Consider the following 18,872-nt stretch of genomic DNA (forward strand, 5'->3'; position numbering starts at 1 on the left):
AGACGCGGTCTGCAGGGCTCCTTCTGCGCAGCCACGCTTTTCCTGTGGGAACTTGCTGGAACTTGTGGTGCACTGTGTCAGCCTGGAGAGCCCCTCCCCGCCCCTCTCACGCTCCCGTTTTGCATTTACTGATGTTTCTCACTTGAATCGGTTGTGATGATGGCTGCCAAAGGGCAATTTTCATTCACTTTTTGTGTGTGTGGCGTGTGGGACCTTAGTCCCCTGGCCACTTGGGGTGGGAGCAGAGTCCTTACCACCGGACCACCAGGGAGGTCCGTGCGAGCAGTTTTCTAATTCTGTGAGTCTTTCTAAGTGTGCGATTTCTCATCCTGCTGTAGAGAACAACGTTGTCTCACGTCTCTCTGTGTCAGTGCAGACTCTCCAATTTCTTTTCTGCTCAGTGACTTGTTCCTGCTCCATCTTCATCATCTCCAGTTTGGCCAGTGGGACCTCTTTCAAGCTGGCTCCCTGTCATTTTTCCAGCACTTTCTGGGGGTAACAACAAGTTCCAGGCTTGCTTGTTTATTGTTGCCCAGCTCTGGACCTGCCAGGTGTGCCCAGAACCTGGTTTCTTGCAGAGAGAACGGTGTTTAGGGATCCAGGGTGGGTACCAGGGGGACCCACTGCTCCAGGCTGTCTCTCAGACAGAGCTGGGAAGCACATGTTCTTCTGTGTGTCTGCTGAAACAGGAGTTCATGCCTGGAAGTCCAGCTCCAACAAAAGCAGAAGTTCACCCTCGTCTCCCCTCTGACCTGTTCTGTCTCTTCTCTGACCTTCAGAGGCTCACCTTCGTCTCCCGTCTGATCTGTTCTGTCTCCTCTGACCTTCAGAGGCTCACCCTCATCTCCCATCTGACCTGTCCCGTCTCTCCTCTGACCTTCAGAGGCTCACCCTCGTCTCCCATCTGACCTGTTCTGTCTCTTCTCTGACCTTCAGAGGCTCACCCTCATCTCCTGTCTGATCTGTCTTGTCTCTTCTCTGACCTTCAGAAACTTGCCGCTCATTTTCCTCTGTGTTTTCACTCATTTCTCCTCCCACCAAATGCCAGTCTGCTGACCATGCCCAGCTGCCTGCTCCTCAGGCCCTGACCCAGGGAGCCCAGCTGCCTGCCCCGCCTCATGTGGGTGTGGCCAATGCCCACTTACTTTCTTACTAATCAGCTAAGGTCTAATTTACATGCAAGAAAACGCACACCAGATGTCCCCTCAGATGTCCCCTCGTGTGTCCATCCATCAGCAGCACCAACCCCGGCGATCATGGGTGTCCCCACCCCGCCTCATTAGGTGTGCGGACCCTGCAGTGTATACTGCCTTGCGCCTGCTCCTCCTCCCTACACAGCAGCCACAAGGCACCTCCATTCATGGCTGCAGAGTCCACTGCCATTTGCGTCACGGCTGAGCAGGACCGCCCAGGCCCCTCTTGGCTCCCATTGGAAGCCCACCCAGTTCCATGGCCCAGTCAGTGTCCGCCTTGGACAACGTAGTGGCCCCTCTGCCCTCTGGTGCAGTCGTCAGCTTCAGCTTCCAGCTCCATGGCCTCGTTGTTGGTTCTTCCTTGGATGTTGCTCCATGAGCACCAAGACTTCGTAAATAGCTCTGTCCACTGCTTGGTGCTTCCCTGAGCTGGCCACCACCTCTGGGCCAGTGTGTTCAAGCCTGTGCCCACGGCAGCCTCACCAGGGGTGTCACCTGGGACCCCTGGCAGCCCTCCCCTGGGCCTGTGACCAACCAGAAGTCACCCTTGAACCTGTTCTCGGGGGGATGTGCCTTCAGGGCCCTCGGTGTTGCTGCTGGAGTCTGTGTGCCCAGAATCAAGGGCACCCCAGGCCACAGGGATGTCGACGAGCCCCCCCCAACTCGCAGTGTGGGCTGAGGCTGGGCGGGCCACAGAGCAAGTGTCAGCTGACCCCAAGGCCGTCCTCCGGGGGCACGTGTCCCATTCCACCTGGAGCCCTGTGGGCACACCTGACCTTGGGGGTTGGGAGCTCAGACAGAGCCACTCACTGTCACCAAGCACCTGCTGAGTGCCAGACCCTGATCCCAGCGCTTAGGGGTTGATCCCAGCACTTAGGCATCGTCAGTGAGTAAAACCCGGAAAACCCTGCCACGAGGAGCCTGTATCATGGGGGCTGGAGCATGGTAAGAGGCAGGTAAGAGGGTGGGCGCCATGTGGCGGGGCCTCTACTCCCCTGCGCCCAGAGAGCAGAGCTGCGGTGGCAGGGGCCCAAGTGTCATCGGTCAGATGCAGTGCCACATCCCTGGAGTGGCTGCAGCACAGAGGGGTAGCCCAATCTCCCACCCCTGGCTGACGTGAACACCCCCGCCTGCCAGGAGCTCCCTGTGGCAGATTGAGGTCCAGGAGGGGCAGCTAGAGGACGCCCGCAAGTCGGCCCAAGAGGAGGCTGCAGCCGCCAGGAGAGGCCTTCAGGAGCGGGCAGCCAAGCAGCTGCACCGGGAGATGGAGGCCTCAGGGAAGGCAGAGCGGAACAGGCTGCTGCGGGCCCGGTGCGTCCAGGCCTGGGGTCCTGCCTGCCCCCTCCCCTGCCTGCCCGCCCTGGCCCACCCTCCCAGCCCCGGCCAGAGTGGCTGGAGCCATGCTCACTCCCTGACCTGACAGTGGCTTCCTCCTGGACACCCAGCCATTTTCTCTGCTCTGGCCACTCCTTCAGCCCATCCTCCCTGAGGCCTGACACTGCCCACTCCCCGGGGGCAGCCCCTTCTGAGCACAGGGCAGGAGGACAAGGTGTGCCGCAGGCCAGGGGACCCAACCTCCCACCCCTGGGGAGTCCCTGCCCCCCATCCCACCTTCACAGGTTTCCTCCAACTCCCACTCTACCTGTCGCCGGATCTCCTGCTTCCGTGGAATCTAAGCCCATGGACACCTGTGGGATCCCCATCTCCCTGCCCCCACCAGGCACGGTGCAGGGTCCTCCCTCATGCGTTTGCCCTCAGTCCCCTCTGGGTCTGCACAGCACATGTTCCTGTCCCCCCTTCTCCACAGCACATGTTCTCATCCTCCCCACCCGCCGCCCCTGCAGGAGATGCGTGCACCTGCAGAAGGAGCTTGGACTCCGGCAGCAGAAGCTGGTGGAGGAAGCCCAGAAGAACCACCGGAAGGCCCTGAGATTCCTGAAGGCCTCGTTGGGGAGGTGTGTCATTCCTTCTCCTCAATTTCCTTGTGTCCACCTCACCCCTGCCAAGGGCAAGCCTGAGAAAGTGGGTCACTTGCCTTTATGTTGAAATTCTCTGATTTTATCATTGAACCCTCATGTCATCGGTGCTTTCAGTTTTGAGCTGACAGCTGCTGCTTTCAGACAAGGGCTGATCTAGAGAAATTGATCTCACCATTTTCTCGCGGCTCATGTGCAGCCCAGCTCTCTTCTCGCTTGCACTTGGCTGTTTCCTTGGGGCTCCTCCCAGCCCTGAGGTTGCTCAAGTGGTGACCAGGCCCTCCCTTCAGGATCCGTGAGCAGGAGCAGAAGGAGGAGCTGGAGACCCGAGAGCACATGCGCAGGCGCATGGACGCGGTGCTGGCCCTGAAGAACAGTATCTCCGCCAACCGGGTAGGAGCCCTTCCGGGATCCAGGCAGGACCGCGTGCACCTGCCTGCCCTTGGACAGCCTCTCAGGCTCAGCACACCGTGTGCTGGCATCCCAGGCCTTCCTGGGGAAAGTGGGGCCTGGGGGTCAGTTAGGCCAGGGATGTGGGAAGGGATCTGCAAGGGAAGCCCTGGAGGATTTTCAGGAGAGGCAGCTGGGAGTGCATGGGGAGTGGTGATGACGTCCTCACCACCTGTGTCTCTGGTACAGTGTGAGATCACCCACTGCATAGAAAGCTCCAGTGTGCCTGCATACACCTGCAGATGCTGGAGCCTCCATGTTCTCCTTTCCCAAGGAAACGCTCCGGAAATTTCAAGCATGGGGCCAAGCCAAGACAGAGTTGGCAGAACAGAAGGCCCAGGCCGAGAAGAAGGCAATTCTGGCCCAAGGTGGGGACGCCTTTAAGCACCTGTGCCATCAGCGCCGGCGCCAGGAGTTGGAGGCCCAGAACCGGTGAGAATGCTGGGAGCACCCCAGGGTAGTGGGGGCACGTCTGCCACAGCTAGTGAGGCTGCCTCTCACCCTGCGTCTCCCCTCCACCCCCACCCCATGCGAGGTACCTCTCCTGGGCCTCAGAGCACAGCCTCTCCTGACTCTGCCACCAGGCATGCCCCTATGTCTAGTGGCTCACTCCTTTGTCTCTGCATGCCCAGCCCCCTACTAGCCCTCTCCTCCCTCCCAGAAGGCAAGGGTAGCCTGGGCTCACTTTCTGGTCTCAGGTGCTCAGTGGTGCCTCAGTCCATGCTGCACCCCGTCATCCCCCAGAACCCCTGGGCCTTCAAGGTCCCCATTCACAGGTCCTAGGCTGCACCCACCCTGAGAGAAAAGGGTCCTCTGGAGGGCTTCCCAAGATGCTAGAGCGAGTTCACAGCTCTCCCACCTAGCCCAGCGTTGCACACTAGGCTCTGTGTCTCCTCTCCCTGCTGGAGGCCTGTCCCTTCCCCCCCCCTCCCCTGGCTTCCTAGCCCCACCCGTCGTGGTCACTGTTAGCATCTGCACAGCTGTGGCTTCCTGGTCCTGCTGCTAGGGAGTGTCCCCTAGTCATACCATTGCCCCACCTGCAGGGGTCCCAGGGTTGGGAAGAAGCTCCTTGGCATCTGAGGCTCTCAGTCCTGGCACGTGGGAGGGACAAGTGGGGAGCAGCACCCTCCCACCCAAGGCTGCCCTGGTCTGAGCCTCAGCCGGGCCCCAGAAGCCTGGGGACTAGGAGAGCAGGGACACGAGAGCCCAAGGTTGGCGCCCCGGGTCTCTGGCCCGGCCGCCCTTGGGCCTCCTCATCTGCTCCCCTGGAGCCCAGTGGGCCCAGCCTCTCGGGTCGGGGGCGTCTGGCTCTCGGCCCAGACAGCATTCCCTGCAGCGCCTTCGAGGAGGAGCAGAAGCGCAGGAAGCAGGAGATCGTGAGTCGGCTCTTGAAGGAAGAGGCCATGGAGGACCGGAGGAGGGCACGGCCCGAGCCCCCCAGACCCGCAGGCCAGCGGAGCCTGAGGGACCAGACCTGGAGCTACGTGGCCACCTTCTGCGATGGGCAGAGCACAGAGGCCCCGCTCTGCTGTCCCCTGGTGAGGATGCCCTGGGGGCACAGGACCGTGCCTGCCAGCCAAGATCAGCACCACGGAGAGCGCCTGGCCCCAGTACCTCTCCTCCCGGTGCTTGCGTCTGATGCCCCACCCCCACCACCAGGGCCATGGATGGCCTCGAGGCTCCCTCCCAAGGCAGGCCGGTGGCAGCCTCCCCGGTCTCTGGTGCCTCACCCACTGAGAGGCAGACCCCACAGCCACCCGTACCCTAAACAAGATTGTCTCGGGCCGCCGTACATGTGCATCGTTTTGGTGACCTGCTTACTGTGCCTGAAGATGTGGGACAGGGATCTTGGGACCCTGTCCTGAGCCCAGGTGGCCCTTCCACTTCTGCCCTGTGCATCCCCAACCTGAAGGCCCAGCTCACTGGCTCTAACAAGGGTGCTGCCGGCTGGGCCCCCAGGCTTCATTGCATGTTGCCCCCCAGGGTCTCCACTCCTCTCAGTGCCCCTCTCCACCCTCCTGTCCTGGGCAGCGCCCACCTGCACCTCCTGCTGCCTCCTCCCTATTGTCTCACCAGCCAGAGTGCTCCTGCTCTTCTCCGCGGGGGGCCTTTCTCTCACCTGCAGCAACGTCAGTCTCCACCCTTATCCCTATTCCAGCCTGATGTCCCTGGACAGAGGCCAGGTCCAGCCCAAGAGCAGATAAAGGTCTGTGAAGGGGATTCCAGCACATATGTGGGCCCTGGAGAAAGGCTTTCATGATGTGTAGACACTTGTACTTTAAATGGAAGTGACAAACGATGTGTGCTCTGGTCTCTGATGCAGAGTGGGGCCTGAGGTCCCGGGGTCCTCCTTCCCATCTATGTGGGGGGGGCCTAGGGGCCTGGGGGGTCCTCCTCCTGTCAGCATGTTCTCTTTTCTAGAATGAGCCGTGTCTTTCTCCCCCAGCTCCAGGAGACCAGGTCCAGATTCTGCCAGTCCTCTCCATTGCTGACGGCCATCTCCAGTGAGTCTGTCCAGGGGGACGGGAGCCTCGGCGGGGAGGACACACTGGCTTGGCCGGAGATCCCCGGGCTCTGGAATGAGGACTACAAGCCTTTCCAGGTAGCTCCTCAGACACAGACACAGCCCCGTCTCCCCCACCCACCCCCACCCCGTCCTGATGACCGCTGGGGCCTCGCTCATGGGTGCTGCTCTGCGGCTTCTCCTGACTGCCTCCCTGCCCCATAGCACACAGGCCGGCAGGGGCCACACACAGCAGGTGCAGGCTGGGGCTCAGGGTGGGGGAGTGAGCCCTGATTCCTGCACTTACCACTGGGAAGCCTATGGCTGGAAGGCCTGCTCACACTTCCTTTGACAGCCTTCTGTCAGGGCAGTGGTCATCCCAGCAGGCATAGCTCTGTGAGCCACGGAGTTGGCAAGTGTCCAGTGCACGTGGCAGGATGCTGGCCCCAGCTTTGTTTCTGGCCACCCGGGAGGGCGTCACCTCTATCTGTGGGCAAACTCATTCCCATCATTTTGAGGGTCAAGCCATTTGGTTCTGCTGGTTCTGAGGAGGCCTGACTGACTGGGCTGGAGCTGGGCACTACCCCACTCAGGCTTGGGGTCACTGCACAGGGGTCACCAGTCAGCAGGCCAGCTTCCACCCCAGAGTGCAAGGGCAGGAGGGTGCCAGTCCCTGGGTTGGCCCCGGCACCAGAGACAGGCCCCCAGAGACTCCCTCTCTAAGTCACTGAGACTGTCAGGGCTGCACCTTTGTGCCACTTGAAAAAATGTTGCTTCCTGTAGAAATTTTCAAAAACTTTTTCTTGGCCTGATTTTAAAATACTTTCAAACTGTAGTAGTAGAAAAGACTCTTGAGAGTCCCTGGACTGCAAGGAGATCAAACTGGTCCGTCCTAAAGGAAATCAACCCTGAATATTCATTGGAAGGACTGATGCTGAAGCTCCAATACTTTGGCCAGTTGATGTGAAGAGCTGACTCATTGGAAAAGACCCTGATGCTGGGAAAGATAGAGGGCAGGAGAAGAAGAGGACAACAGAGGATGAGATACTTGGATGGCAATGAACATGAGTTTGAGCAAACTCTGGAAGATGGTGAAGGACAGGGAAGCCTGGCGTGCTATAGTCCACGAGGTCGCAAAGAGTGGGACACGACTGAGCAACTGAACAACAAAAAATCTAGAAACCCCCCCTCTGCCATTATTTTCCAGAAATCCTCTAGGTCGTGGATGGCTCTGCTCAGCCTCTTGTCCCCCACCCCCACCACCTTGCTGGTGCCCCACCTTGGATATTGCATGCCCCCCTCCCCACGTGGCTCCCTCTCCGCCCCATGCGGCCTCAGTGATCCTGGCTGTTCGTGTCCCTCACTCCCCAGCTGCCCTCAGGGAGGCCTGGCCAGGCTTTCCAGATGGCCCTGTCAATCCCCAGGTATCCAAGGAGGATGTGGACCAGAAGCCGGTGGGTGGAACAAAGATGGACAAGGACATCCTGGCGCGGACAATGCAACGACTACGCAGTGGGGTGATCCACAAACAGGTGGCATCAGGGCGTGAGTTCAGAGGGTGCCCCTTCAACAGCAAGCCCAAGTTCATCCACTTCAAGGTGAGCCCAGGGTCCCGGTACCAGTGTCCTCACCTGGGACTGAGGGTGACAGGGTCCCATGGAAGGGCTCAGGCACCGGCCCAGGAGGGCACTGGTCCTAGGGAGGCTGGGACGTCACAACTTCCCAGTCCCCCTGGAGGAGCCAGGCACCACCCAACCCTTTGCTGGGGGACCCACACCCGCTGGTCCCCAGGCACCCGCTTCCTGCCCAAGGCGGAGGTCCTGGGAGACCAGGGAGACGTCCTGGTCTCCCAGGCATGGCTGTCAGGTGCCGAGAAGCAGCCACCAGAGAGCTTTGAGTATTAACTTTTCCCTCGCTTTACCTAGGACTTTGATGTGGGCAAAGTGTACAAGAAGAAGATCACGCTGATCAATGCCACCTACACGATTAACTACTGCAAGCTGGTGGGCGTGGACGAGAGCCTGCAGGACTTCATCCACGTGGAGTAGGCAGTGGGGTGGCCATGGGCCGGGCCTTAGTCCCTGCAGCTGCTCCCAGAGCCTCTTGGTTTGAACCACACTTGGGGCCCGCGGGCATTTTCTGAAGTGTCTCGGCCCCCGTCCTCAGGCCAGCCCCATTTTCCCTGATGAATGGCTTGACATTTCCTCCTCTGTGTTTTGAGGTCAATGGCTCTGAGTGAGAGCTCCCTGTGGGACCTTGTGCCTCCTCAAAGTAAAGAGAAAAGCCATCTTTTTATTTCAGGACTGTGTACTTGAACTCTTTAAATTTTCAGTCTGCTCCAGAGTTTCAGGTTTCTTCTCTTGAGACCCTGCTGATGCCTGAGCCAGATTCTCTCGTCTGTGATCCCTTCTGGTCCCTGGAATCCTCTCTTCCTTCTTATTTTGTTTTCCCTCATTTCCCTCATAACGACCGTTACTGTGTCTCTCTGCAGGGCCCATTTCTCTTCTGCTCTTTAAGCGTTTTGACTTCTTCGTTAAGGGTTTTTTCTCCTCCCCTTCCTGGCTTCTGCCGCTCCTCCTCATCGTCAATGGGGAGGTCCCTGGGGCTGTAAGTACCCAGGTGTGCGTGGCTCCTGCTGTGAGTGCTGCAGCCTCCGAGGCCCTGTCCGCTGCCCGCGGTGCCTTCCAGGGCTGTGCTGCTGGCCGGGGCTCTGGTCAGTCTCCCCATTGGACTCACTGTCCGTTCTGTGCAGCTTGTGAGCCAGATGCAGGATCTTCACTCCCTTTTCTGTCTTCCCTTGTTCCACGTTTATCACCTGCGTGTCCTCCACTGTCGGGCGTGCTGACAGCGGGGCTTTCCGTGTGGCTGGTTCTCCCTGTGGATCTGTGGTTTCTGGAGGAGTGGGCGGAGGTGCACAGTCGTTTGGTCACATCACCTTGGCCACCCCAAGTCACCCTCCCCAGCCTGGATCAGGAATGTTTTATGGGCAGCTTTTTCTCTCAACACCATGAGGATATTCCTCCCTGTCTGCTTGGCTTATGCTGTTGCCGTTGGAGGTCGGCTTTCCGGCCAGTCCCCTGTCTTCATAGGTTATCCAGCCTCCTCTGATCACCATGAGGTTGCCGGGCCCTTGGGGTCCAGCATGTCCACCACCATGTCTGCTGTGGATCGCTGTCTCCTAGAGCCGTTTTAGAACTCCCTGTGCTTCCTGGTCAGGCTCTGCCAACAACTGTGGACATCCCTCCTCCCTGGCCCTTCACACACTGTCCCCATCCATCCTCACGGACCGGCCCTCTGTGCTCGACTTGAAACCTGTCTGCTCTGCACCCCCACGCTTCCTGACCCCTGTATCACACCGCACACCACCCCCCGGCCTTTGCCGTCATCTCTCTGAGCAAGTTTCTGGGGTCTGTCCCTCCATTCACTTCTCTCTTTTATGGTATCTAATCGGCTGTTGAAATTACTAATTTCATTTCTAATTCCAGTTGCCATATTCCTCATTTCTGAAGGTCCCAAGCTGTCTTTCAGATCAGCTGATATTTCTGGTTCTTTTCTCACGTCTATAAAAGTCTCCCTTCAGTAATTCTGCCACCTGAGGTCCTGGGGTCTGGCCCTGCCCCTTGCCGTGTCCCTGTCGGTTTGTGCACAGCTTTCAGGTCTGGGTTTTGACCCATCCACTGGTGAGATGCCATTTGGGACTCTGTTTGTCTAACACCACTTCCCTCCCAACACGAGGAGCTCGGGTCTACTTCTGCCTTGAGCCCCTGGGACGCTGCCAGCCAGAGACAGATTTTAATATTAAGTTTTTGCTTGTGTTTTCTAAGCAAAGTACAAGAGGTAAAATCCAACCTTGTGAAAATGGACCTCGTGTTTCATGTTAGCAATTTTGTGGGGGGCTCCTTTTTTTTTCAGACAAATTCAAAGTCCTTCCAGAACACTGGGAATGTGAGGCTGTTTTCCTGATCCTTTTACTTGAAGTGGGGCTCAGATGGCTCCAGTTGAATGTACCACCTTCAGTCCCAGCTCCCTGCCTAGCTCACAGCCCATCACCTTGAAACCAAAGTCCTAGACCCTTGGTTCCAGGCCTGGCTCATGCCCCCAGGGAACCATGACCGCTGCTCACCCCATAGCATCTGTACCCTCTGGGACCAGCCCCTCCTTCCCACCCTCCTTCCCTTTCCCCTCCCCCTCCCCTCCTTTCCCCATTTCCCTCCCTCCTCTCTCCCTCTGCTCCTTCACTCACACAACTGACACTCAGATGTCCCTGGAGTATCTCCTGTGGACTGAGCCCCAGGGAGGCAGCAGAGGCTCAGCCCCCAGGACAGGGTGAGAAGGAGGTTTCAATGGCCTGCCCAGGCACTGGCTGTCTGGGACAATGGCTCCAGCCCATCTGGGGACACGGCAGGAGGCTCAGCCCTGCTCTGTTGTTGTTCCCGCAGCTTTGACCCCCCGGGCCCACTATCAGCCGGCATGTCCTGCGAAGTGCTTGTCACCTTCAAGCCCATGGTGAGTGTCAGTCCAAAAACCAAGCTGTGGAAAAGGGGGTTTTCTACTATCTCGAGAGGGTGGTGGGTGGAATTGGGGTCTCCGCTGCCCCAGGCTCCACAGGATGTTGTGATGGAGGAAGGACACACTGCAATGCAGAGGGAGTGGCATGTGGCCTCCGCTTGGCTAATTTCCAAAACATGCTGGAGACTCTTCTTCAGCTCAGACAAGGTGACACGGAGGCCCTTCTGCATCCCTGGGTGGCAAGTGTGACTGCTGATGCCCGCGGGTCCAGTGGGATGGGCTGCAGGCCCCTCCCTTAGGCAGCAGTGGGTGGGTTGTCCAGATAGCACGTGTCACATGGAAGCTGCAAATGTGTGGGTGGTCGGGGGTTTTATTTTTTAGATAAACAAAGATCTGGAAGGAAGTGTCTCGTTTCTGGCTCAGACAGGCGGATTTTCTGTTCCACTGAAATGTTCAACAAAGAAATGCTCTGTGAGTTTGTGCTGAGCATCGGGGGTGTGGGGGGAGGCGGGTCTGAGGCTGATGTCTGGGGAGGTGGGTACCCATGCCCATGCTGCAAACTTCCAGAGAGTCTGCGCAGGGAGGCATCCAGCTTGCAGGACCCCTGGGTCAGAGGAGACCCTCGGGCTCGTCTCAGGATACCTGCTCCTCCCAGAAGCTCTGTGGTGTCACCTGATGGGTTTCTTTTGTAAATTATAGTCACCATGCAGCTTTCACATCCCCAGAGCTTGTAACTGGAGTTCGTGCCTTCTGATCCCTCTACCCATTCTACCACCCCACCCCCACCTGAAACCACATCTGTTTGGTTTATTTTCTCGTATCTGTGAGCTCCATTTTTTTTTCAGATTCCACCATAAGTGTAATCATACAGTACCCATCTTTTCTACCTGACTTATTTCATGTGTCATAATGCCATTCACATTGTTCCAAATGGCAAGGTTTCCTTTTTATGGCTGAATAATATTCCATTTTATATCCACCGCAATTTCTTTATCCATCTATTTGTCGATGGACCTGACACTTAGGTTGCTTTCACGTCTTGGCTTTTGTAAATAGTGCTACAGTGAATATGAGCATGCAGACAACTCTTCTGATGATAGTGGTTTCATTCATTTGGACAAATACCCAGAACTGGGATCACTGGGTCATATTGTAATTCTCTTTATAATTATTTGAGGAGTCTCCATACTGTTCTCCACAGTGGCATCACCAGTTTATATTCCTACCAGCAGTGCATGAGGTTCCTTTTTCTCCACATCCTTGCCAGCACTTATTACTTATTTCTTTTTGATAATAGCTATTCTAATGGTACGGAGAAGGCAATGGCAACCCACTCTGGTACTCTTGCTTGGGAAATCTCATGGACGGAGGAGCCTGGTAGGCTGCAGTCCATGGGGTCTCTAAGAGTTGGACATGACTGAGCAACATCCCTTTCACTTTCCACTTTCATGCATTGGAGAAGGAAATGGCAACCCACTCCAGTATTCTTGCCTGGCGAATCCCGGGGGCGGGAACCTGGTGGGCTGCCGTCTATGGGGTTGCACAGAGTCGGACATGACTGATGTGACTTAGCAGCAGCAGCAGCATTCTAATGGTATGGCTTCCCTGGTGGTTCAGTGGTAAAGAATCTGCCTGCTAATGCAGGAGACATGGAGATGCAGGGTCAATCCCTGGGTTGGGAAGATCCCCTGGAGAAGGAAGTGGCAACCCACTGCAGTATTCTTGCCTGGGAAATCCCATGGACAGAGAAGCCTGGCAGGGTACAGTCCTTGGGGTTGCAAAGAGTCAGACACAACTCAGCAATTAAACAGCAACAATGTTCTAACGATACAAGACAACAGGGAGCTGTGGTTTTGATTTGCATTTCCCTGATGATCAGTGATACTTTCATGAGGACATTTCGTGTGCATGTTGGCCATTTGTATGTCTTGTTTGGGAAAATATCTATTCAATTCCTCTGTCTATTTTTAAATCATATTGTTTGGGTTGGTTTGTGTTTTTGCTATTCAGTTGTGTGAATTCTTTACATATTTTGGATATCAACTTCTTATCAATGTGATTTGTAATGATTTTCTTCCATTCCATGAGCTGCTTTTTCATTTTGTTTGTAATCTCCTTTGTTACATGGAATTGATATTTTCTTTTAATTAAGAAAATTTTCGTATTAATGAAAAGCAGAAAGAATATCCATATAATCACTTCCTGAATCCAGTCACTGTCAACATTTGCCACTTCTTCTGTCTATCTGTCTGCTTACCTGGCCCACTTCGGAATGAATCAGCAATTTCCTATTGCTCAATACCCATCCTTATAAAACATCAGCATCTCAAATACAATTAACCACATTCCTAGTCACCACCTCCCACCCAGTCCATATTCAAATGTACTGAGTTGTCCCCAGACCACCTTCTATAACTGTGGTTTTTTGAGCTGAGATACAATCAAGCTCACATATTGCATTTGATTATTAAGCTCTTAAGTCTCTTTTCTTTCAGGCTTTAACTCTAGTAAAATACATACCTAGACATGGCATGTGTAGGAAATCCCATGGACGGAGGAGCCTGGCAGGCTATCGTCCATGGTCGCATGAGCTGGACACGGCTCAGGGCCTGCACCACCAGCAGCACCGCACACGGCATAGGTATACCATCTTAAGTGGCTGTGAGTGCACAGCCCAGGGGTATTCCATACGTTCACAGCGCTCTGAGCCCTCACCACCGTCTATCTCAGAGTCTTCATCTTGCAAAACTAGAGCTCTCCTTATTAAATGCTCGCTCCCCACCCTCCCCCAGCCCCTGGCACCCTCCATTCTCCTTTCTGTCTCTGTGAACCTGATGACTTTAAGTACCTTATGTAAGTGGGATCACAGGGCACGTCTCCTCTTATGAACAGCTTCTTTCACGGAGTGCAGTGCCCTCCAGGTCAGTCTGTGCTGCAGTCTGTGTCAGAGCTTCTGAGGCTCAGTGCTGCGGGGGCTCTGCCCCTGGCGTTTTGCTATTTGTTTTCATGCCCTGTAAGTTCTTTTGTCCCTCATCTCCTGCAGCGTTGTCATCTTTATGTTTAACTGACCTTACGTTGTGAAATGCTCAAATTCCTTTTTCATCCCCTTCTGTGTATCTTCTTTGTGGTGGGATTACATTTAGCATCCTAAAGTCACAACTATCCTATCTGGGTTTGTATCAGCCTGACATTAACAGCTCATGAAAGCTCCACTCCTTTATAGCGTTGTCCCACTCGGTTCAGTTGTTGATGTCACAAAATTACTTGTACTACTTGCGTGTCCAGTAACATAAACAGAAATTGGTAGATACATCAGTTTCTTAGTTCTACAGAAAACAAAATGTGGAGTTATAAACCAAAGGTACAATAACACCAGCTTTTAGGCTAAAAAATGCATTTTAAAAGACTATGTTAGCATCTTAAATCATGTAGGAAACTAAAATTGCTGTTACAAACCATCATGACTTTGACACCAGCACTGTGTGTCTTCCTTTCCAGAGCCTGGGGTTACCCTCTGGGGTCCTTTCCTCTCGCCTGCGCGACTAGCTGGGGCACTTCCTGCAGGCAGAACTCCTGCAGCTCTTGTCCATCTGGGCCTGTCTTTTGAAGGACAGTTTTGTTGTTGTTGTTGTTGTTTTTAATGATTTTATTTATTTAATTATCTTTGCCTATGCTGGGTCTTCGTTGCTCTGCAGGCTTTTTTCCTCTAGTTACAGTAAATGGGGGCTACTGTTGGTTGTGACGCTCAGGCTTATTTTTGTGGCGGTTTCTCTTGTTGTGGAGCGTGGGCTCTAGGAGTGCACGCTTCAGTGGTTGTGGCACATGGGCTCAGCAGTTGCAGCTCTAGAGCACCGGCTCAGTAGTCGTGGTGCATGGGCTGAGTTCCTCCGTGGCATGTGGGATCTTCCTGGACCAGGCATTGAACCCTTGTCTCCTGCATTGACAGGCGATTCTTTACAACTGAGCCACCAGGGAAGCCCCTGAAGGACACTCTTGAAAATTTAGGATTCTCGACTGACATTTTTCTTCCTGGAGCAGATCGGCTCCTGGCCCTCTCTCCTCCAAGGTGTTTGTTGAGAAATCTACCCTGATCTTACTGAGGCTCCCTTGTGTGTGACACATCATTTCTCTCCTCCTCCTTTCAAGGTTCTCACTTTTTCTCTGGCCTTTAACGGTCTGATTACAAGGTGTCTCAGCACGAGTCTCTTTGAGTTCATCCTCCTTGGAGGTTATTGAACTTCTTGGGTGTTTGTAATCATGTCTTTCATTGAAGGTGGGGAGCTTTCAACCACTTTTTTTTAAATTTTTTTAATTGAAGGATAATTGCCTTTCAGAATCTTGTGGTTTTTCTGTCATACATCAACAAGAGTCAGCCATAGGTACACCCATGTCCTCTCCTTCCCGAACCTCCCTCCCATCTGGCCCCATCCCACCCTTCAGCCTGTCACAGAGCCCCTGTTTGAGTTCCCTGAGTCACACAGCAAGTTCCCATTGGCTATCTATTTTACATATGGTATTGTAAATTTCATATGTCTGTTTCTCCATTGCTGTCCTGAAAATAAATTCATCAGTACCATCTTTTTAGATTCCATATGTATGTGTCAGTATATGATATTTATATTTCTCTTTCTGACTCATTTCACTCTGGCTCTGGGTCTGTCCACCTCATTAGAACTGACTCAAATGCGTTCCTTTTTATGGCTGAGTAGCATCACATTGTATATATGGAATACCACAGCTGCTTTATCCATTCATCTGTCACTGGACATCTAGGTTGCTTCCATGTTCTAGCTATTGTAAATAGTGCTGCAGTGAACATTGGGATACATGTGTCTTTTTCAATTTTGGTTTCCTCAGGGTATATGCCTAGGAGTGGGATTGCTGGGTCATATGGTGGTTTTATTCCTAGTTTTTTAAGGAATCTCCATACCGTCTTCCATAGTGGCTGTATCGATTTACATTCCTACCAACAGTGCAAGAGGATTCGTTTTTCTCCACACCCTCTCCAGCATTTATTGTTTGCAGACTTTTTGATGATGGCCATTCTCACCAGTGTGGAGTGATATCTCATTGTAGTTTTGATTTGCGTTTCTCTCATAATAAGCAATGTTAAGCATCTTTTCATGTGTTTGTTAGCCACCTGTATGTCTTCTTTGAAGAAATGTCTGTTTAGGTCTTTTTCCCACTTTTTGATTGGATTGTTTGTTTTTCTGGTATTGAGTTGTATGAGTTGCTTGTATATTTTGGAAACTAATCCTTTTTCAGTTGTTTCATTTGCTGTTACCTTCTCCCATTCTGAGGGTTGTCTTTTCACCTTGCTTTTAGTTTTCTTTGCTGTGCAAAAGCTTTTAAGTTTAATCAGGCCCCACTTGTTTACCTTTGTTTTTATTTCCATTAATCTAGGAGGTGGGTCATAGAGGATCTTGCTTTGATTTGTGTCAGCAAGTGTTCTGCCTATGTTTTCCTCTAAGAGTTTTATAGTTTCTGGTCTTACATTTAGGTCTTTAATCCATTTTGAGTTTATCTTTGTGTGTGGTGTTAGGAAATGTCCTAATTTCATTGTTTTACATGTAGCTGTCCAGTTTCCCCAGCACCACTTATTGAAGAGGCTGTCTTTGCCCCATTGTATATTCTTGCCTCCTTTGTCAAAAATAAGGCACCCATAGGTGCATGGGTTTATTTCTGAGCTTTCTATCTTGTTCCATTGGTCTATATTTCTGTTTTTGTGCCAGTACCATACTGTCTTGATGACTGTAGCTTTGTAGTATAATCTGAAGTCAGGAAGGTTGATTCCTCCAGCTCCATTCTTCTTTCTCAAGACTGCTTTGGCTATTCAGGATCTTTTGTGTTTCCATATGAATTGTGAAAATTTTTGTTCTAGTTCTGTGAAAAATGCCATTGGTAATTTGATAGGGATCACATTGAATCTGTAGATTGCATCTGGTAGTATAGTCATTTTCACAATATTGATTCTTCCTACCCAGGAACTTGGACTATCTCTCCATCTGTTTATGTCATCTTTGATTTCCTTCATCAGTGTCTTATACTTTTCCATATACAGTTCTTTTGTCTCCTTAGGTAGGTTTATTCCTAGAAATTTTATTCTTTTTGTTGCAGTGGTGAATGGGATTGATTCCTCAAGTTCTCTTTCTGATTTTTCATTGTTAGTGTATAGGAATACAAGTGATTTCTGTGTATTGACCTTGTATTCTGTGACTTTGCTGAATTCACTAGTAATTTTCTTATAGTTTCTTTTGGGTTTTCTATGTATAGTATCATGTCATCTGCAAACAATGAGAGTTTTACTTCTTCATTTCTGATCTGGATTCTTTTTATTTCTTTTTCTTCTCTAATTGTCATAGCTAGAACTTCCAAAACTATGTTGAATAATAGTGGTGAGAGTGGACACCCTTGTCTTGTTCCTGATCTTGGAGGGAATGCTTTTAGTTTTTTACCATTGGAAATAATGTTTGCTTTGGGCTTATCATATATGGCCTTTACTACGTTGAGGTTCCTTCTATGCCCATTTTTTGAAGCGTTTTTTACCATAAATGGGTGCTGAATTTTGTCAAAGGCTTTTTCTGCATCTATTGAGATGATCATATGGTTTATATATTTCAGTTTGTTAATATGGTGTATTGCATTGATTGATTTGTGTATATTGAAGAATCCTTGCATCCCTGGAATAAACCTGACTTGATCATGGTGTATGAGCTTTTTAGCATGTTGTCAAATTATGTTTGCTAAAATTTTGTTGGGGATTTTTGCATCTATATTCATCAGTAATATTTGCCTATAATTTTCTTTTTTTGTGTTGTCTTTGCCTGGTTTTGGTATCAGGGTGATGGGGGCCTCATAGAATGAGTTTGGAAGTGTTCCATCCTCTGCAGTTATTTGGAAGAGTTTCAGAAAAATAGGCATTAGCTCTTCTCTAAATGTTTTACAGATGTCCCCTGTGAAGTCATCTGGTCCTGTGCTTTTGTTTTTGGGATTTTTAATCACTGTTTGGATTTCAGTGTTTGTAATTGGGTTGTTCATAATTTTTATTTCTTCCTGGTTCAGTCTTGGGAGGTTGAACTTTTCTAATGATCTGTGCATTTCTTCTAGGTTGTCCATTTTGTTAGTATACAGTTGCTCATAATATTCTTTTATGATCCTTTGTATTCTGTGTTATATGTTTTAACCTCTCCTTTTTCATTTCTAATTTTGTTGATTTGACTTTTCTCCCTCTTTTTTCTTGATGCGTCTGGCTAGTGGTTTGTCAATTTTGTTTATCTTCTCAAAGAACCAGATTTTAGTTTTATTAATCTTTGCTAGTATTTCCTTCATTTCTTTTTCCTTTATTTCTGCTCTGAAATTTATGATTTATTTCCTTCTGCTGACATTGGAGAAGGCGATGGCACCCTACTCCAGTACTCTTCCTGGAAAATCCCATGGACGGAGGAGCCTGATGGGCTGTAGTCCATGGGGTTGCGAAGAGTCGGACACGACTGGGCGACTTCACTTTCACTTTTCAATTTCATGCATTGGAGAAGGAAATGGCAAGCCACTCCAGTGTTCTTGCCTGGAGAATCCCAGGGACGGGGAGCCTGGTGGGCTACCGTCTATGGAGTCGTACAGAGTCGGACACGACTGAAGTGACTTAGCAGCAGCAGCAGCTGACATTGGGGTTTTTTGTTCTTCTTTTTCCAGCTGCTATAGATGTAGAGTTAGGTTGTCTATTTGATGCTTTTCTTGTTTCTTGAGGTAGGATCGTACTGCTGTAAACTTCCCTCTTAGAGCTGCTTTTGCTGAATCCCATAGATTTTGGGTCCTTGTGTTTTCATTGTCATTTGTTTCTAGGAATCTTGATTTCCCTTCTTATTTCTTCAGTAACCTCTTTGTTATTTAGTAATGTATTGTTTAATCTCCATGAGTTTGTTTTTTGCAGTTTTTTTTTCCTGTAGTTGATATCTAGTCTTACAGAATTGTGATCAGAGAAAATACTTGGTAACAATTTCAGTTTTCTTAAATTCACTGAGTCTTGATTTGTGGCCCAAGATGTGGTCTATCCTGGTTCCATGTGCACTTGAGAGTGTATTCTTCTGCATTTGGATGGAAAGTCCTGAATATATCAATTAGGTCCTCTTGAACTAATGTTTCATTTGAGGTTTGTGTTTCCTTATTGATTCTCTGTTTTGATGATCTGTCCTTTGGTGTAAGTGGGATGTTAAAGTCCCCCACTATTATTGTGTTACTGTC

General features: G+C 51.5%; 1 protein-coding gene across 1 annotated transcript in view; it reads left to right on the plus strand.

The window, feature by feature from the left end:
• The window catches only part of CFAP74 (cilia and flagella associated protein 74), a 103,519-nt gene that overhangs the window by 49,800 nt on the left and 34,847 nt on the right, over nt 1–18,872 (plus strand). Inside the window, exons 10-21 of the mRNA XM_055583793.1 lie at nt 2,331–2,504; nt 3,038–3,148; nt 3,460–3,562; nt 3,894–4,051; nt 4,956–5,229; nt 5,532–5,556; nt 5,696–5,802; nt 6,066–6,221; nt 7,547–7,720; nt 8,048–8,166; nt 10,562–10,628; nt 11,013–11,102. Coding sequence (XP_055439768.1) covers nt 2,331–2,504; nt 3,038–3,148; nt 3,460–3,562; nt 3,894–4,051; nt 4,956–5,229; nt 5,532–5,556; nt 5,696–5,802; nt 6,066–6,221; nt 7,547–7,720; nt 8,048–8,166; nt 10,562–10,628; nt 11,013–11,102 — 1,558 coding nt within the window. The remainder of the gene's footprint in view (nt 1–2,330; nt 2,505–3,037; nt 3,149–3,459; nt 3,563–3,893; nt 4,052–4,955; nt 5,230–5,531; nt 5,557–5,695; nt 5,803–6,065; nt 6,222–7,546; nt 7,721–8,047; nt 8,167–10,561; nt 10,629–11,012; nt 11,103–18,872) is intronic.

The sequence above is a fragment of the Bubalus kerabau genome, chromosome 5, assembly GCF_029407905.1.
Source record: "Bubalus kerabau isolate K-KA32 ecotype Philippines breed swamp buffalo chromosome 5, PCC_UOA_SB_1v2, whole genome shotgun sequence".
Classification (NCBI taxonomy): Eukaryota; Metazoa; Chordata; class Mammalia; order Artiodactyla; family Bovidae; genus Bubalus; species Bubalus kerabau.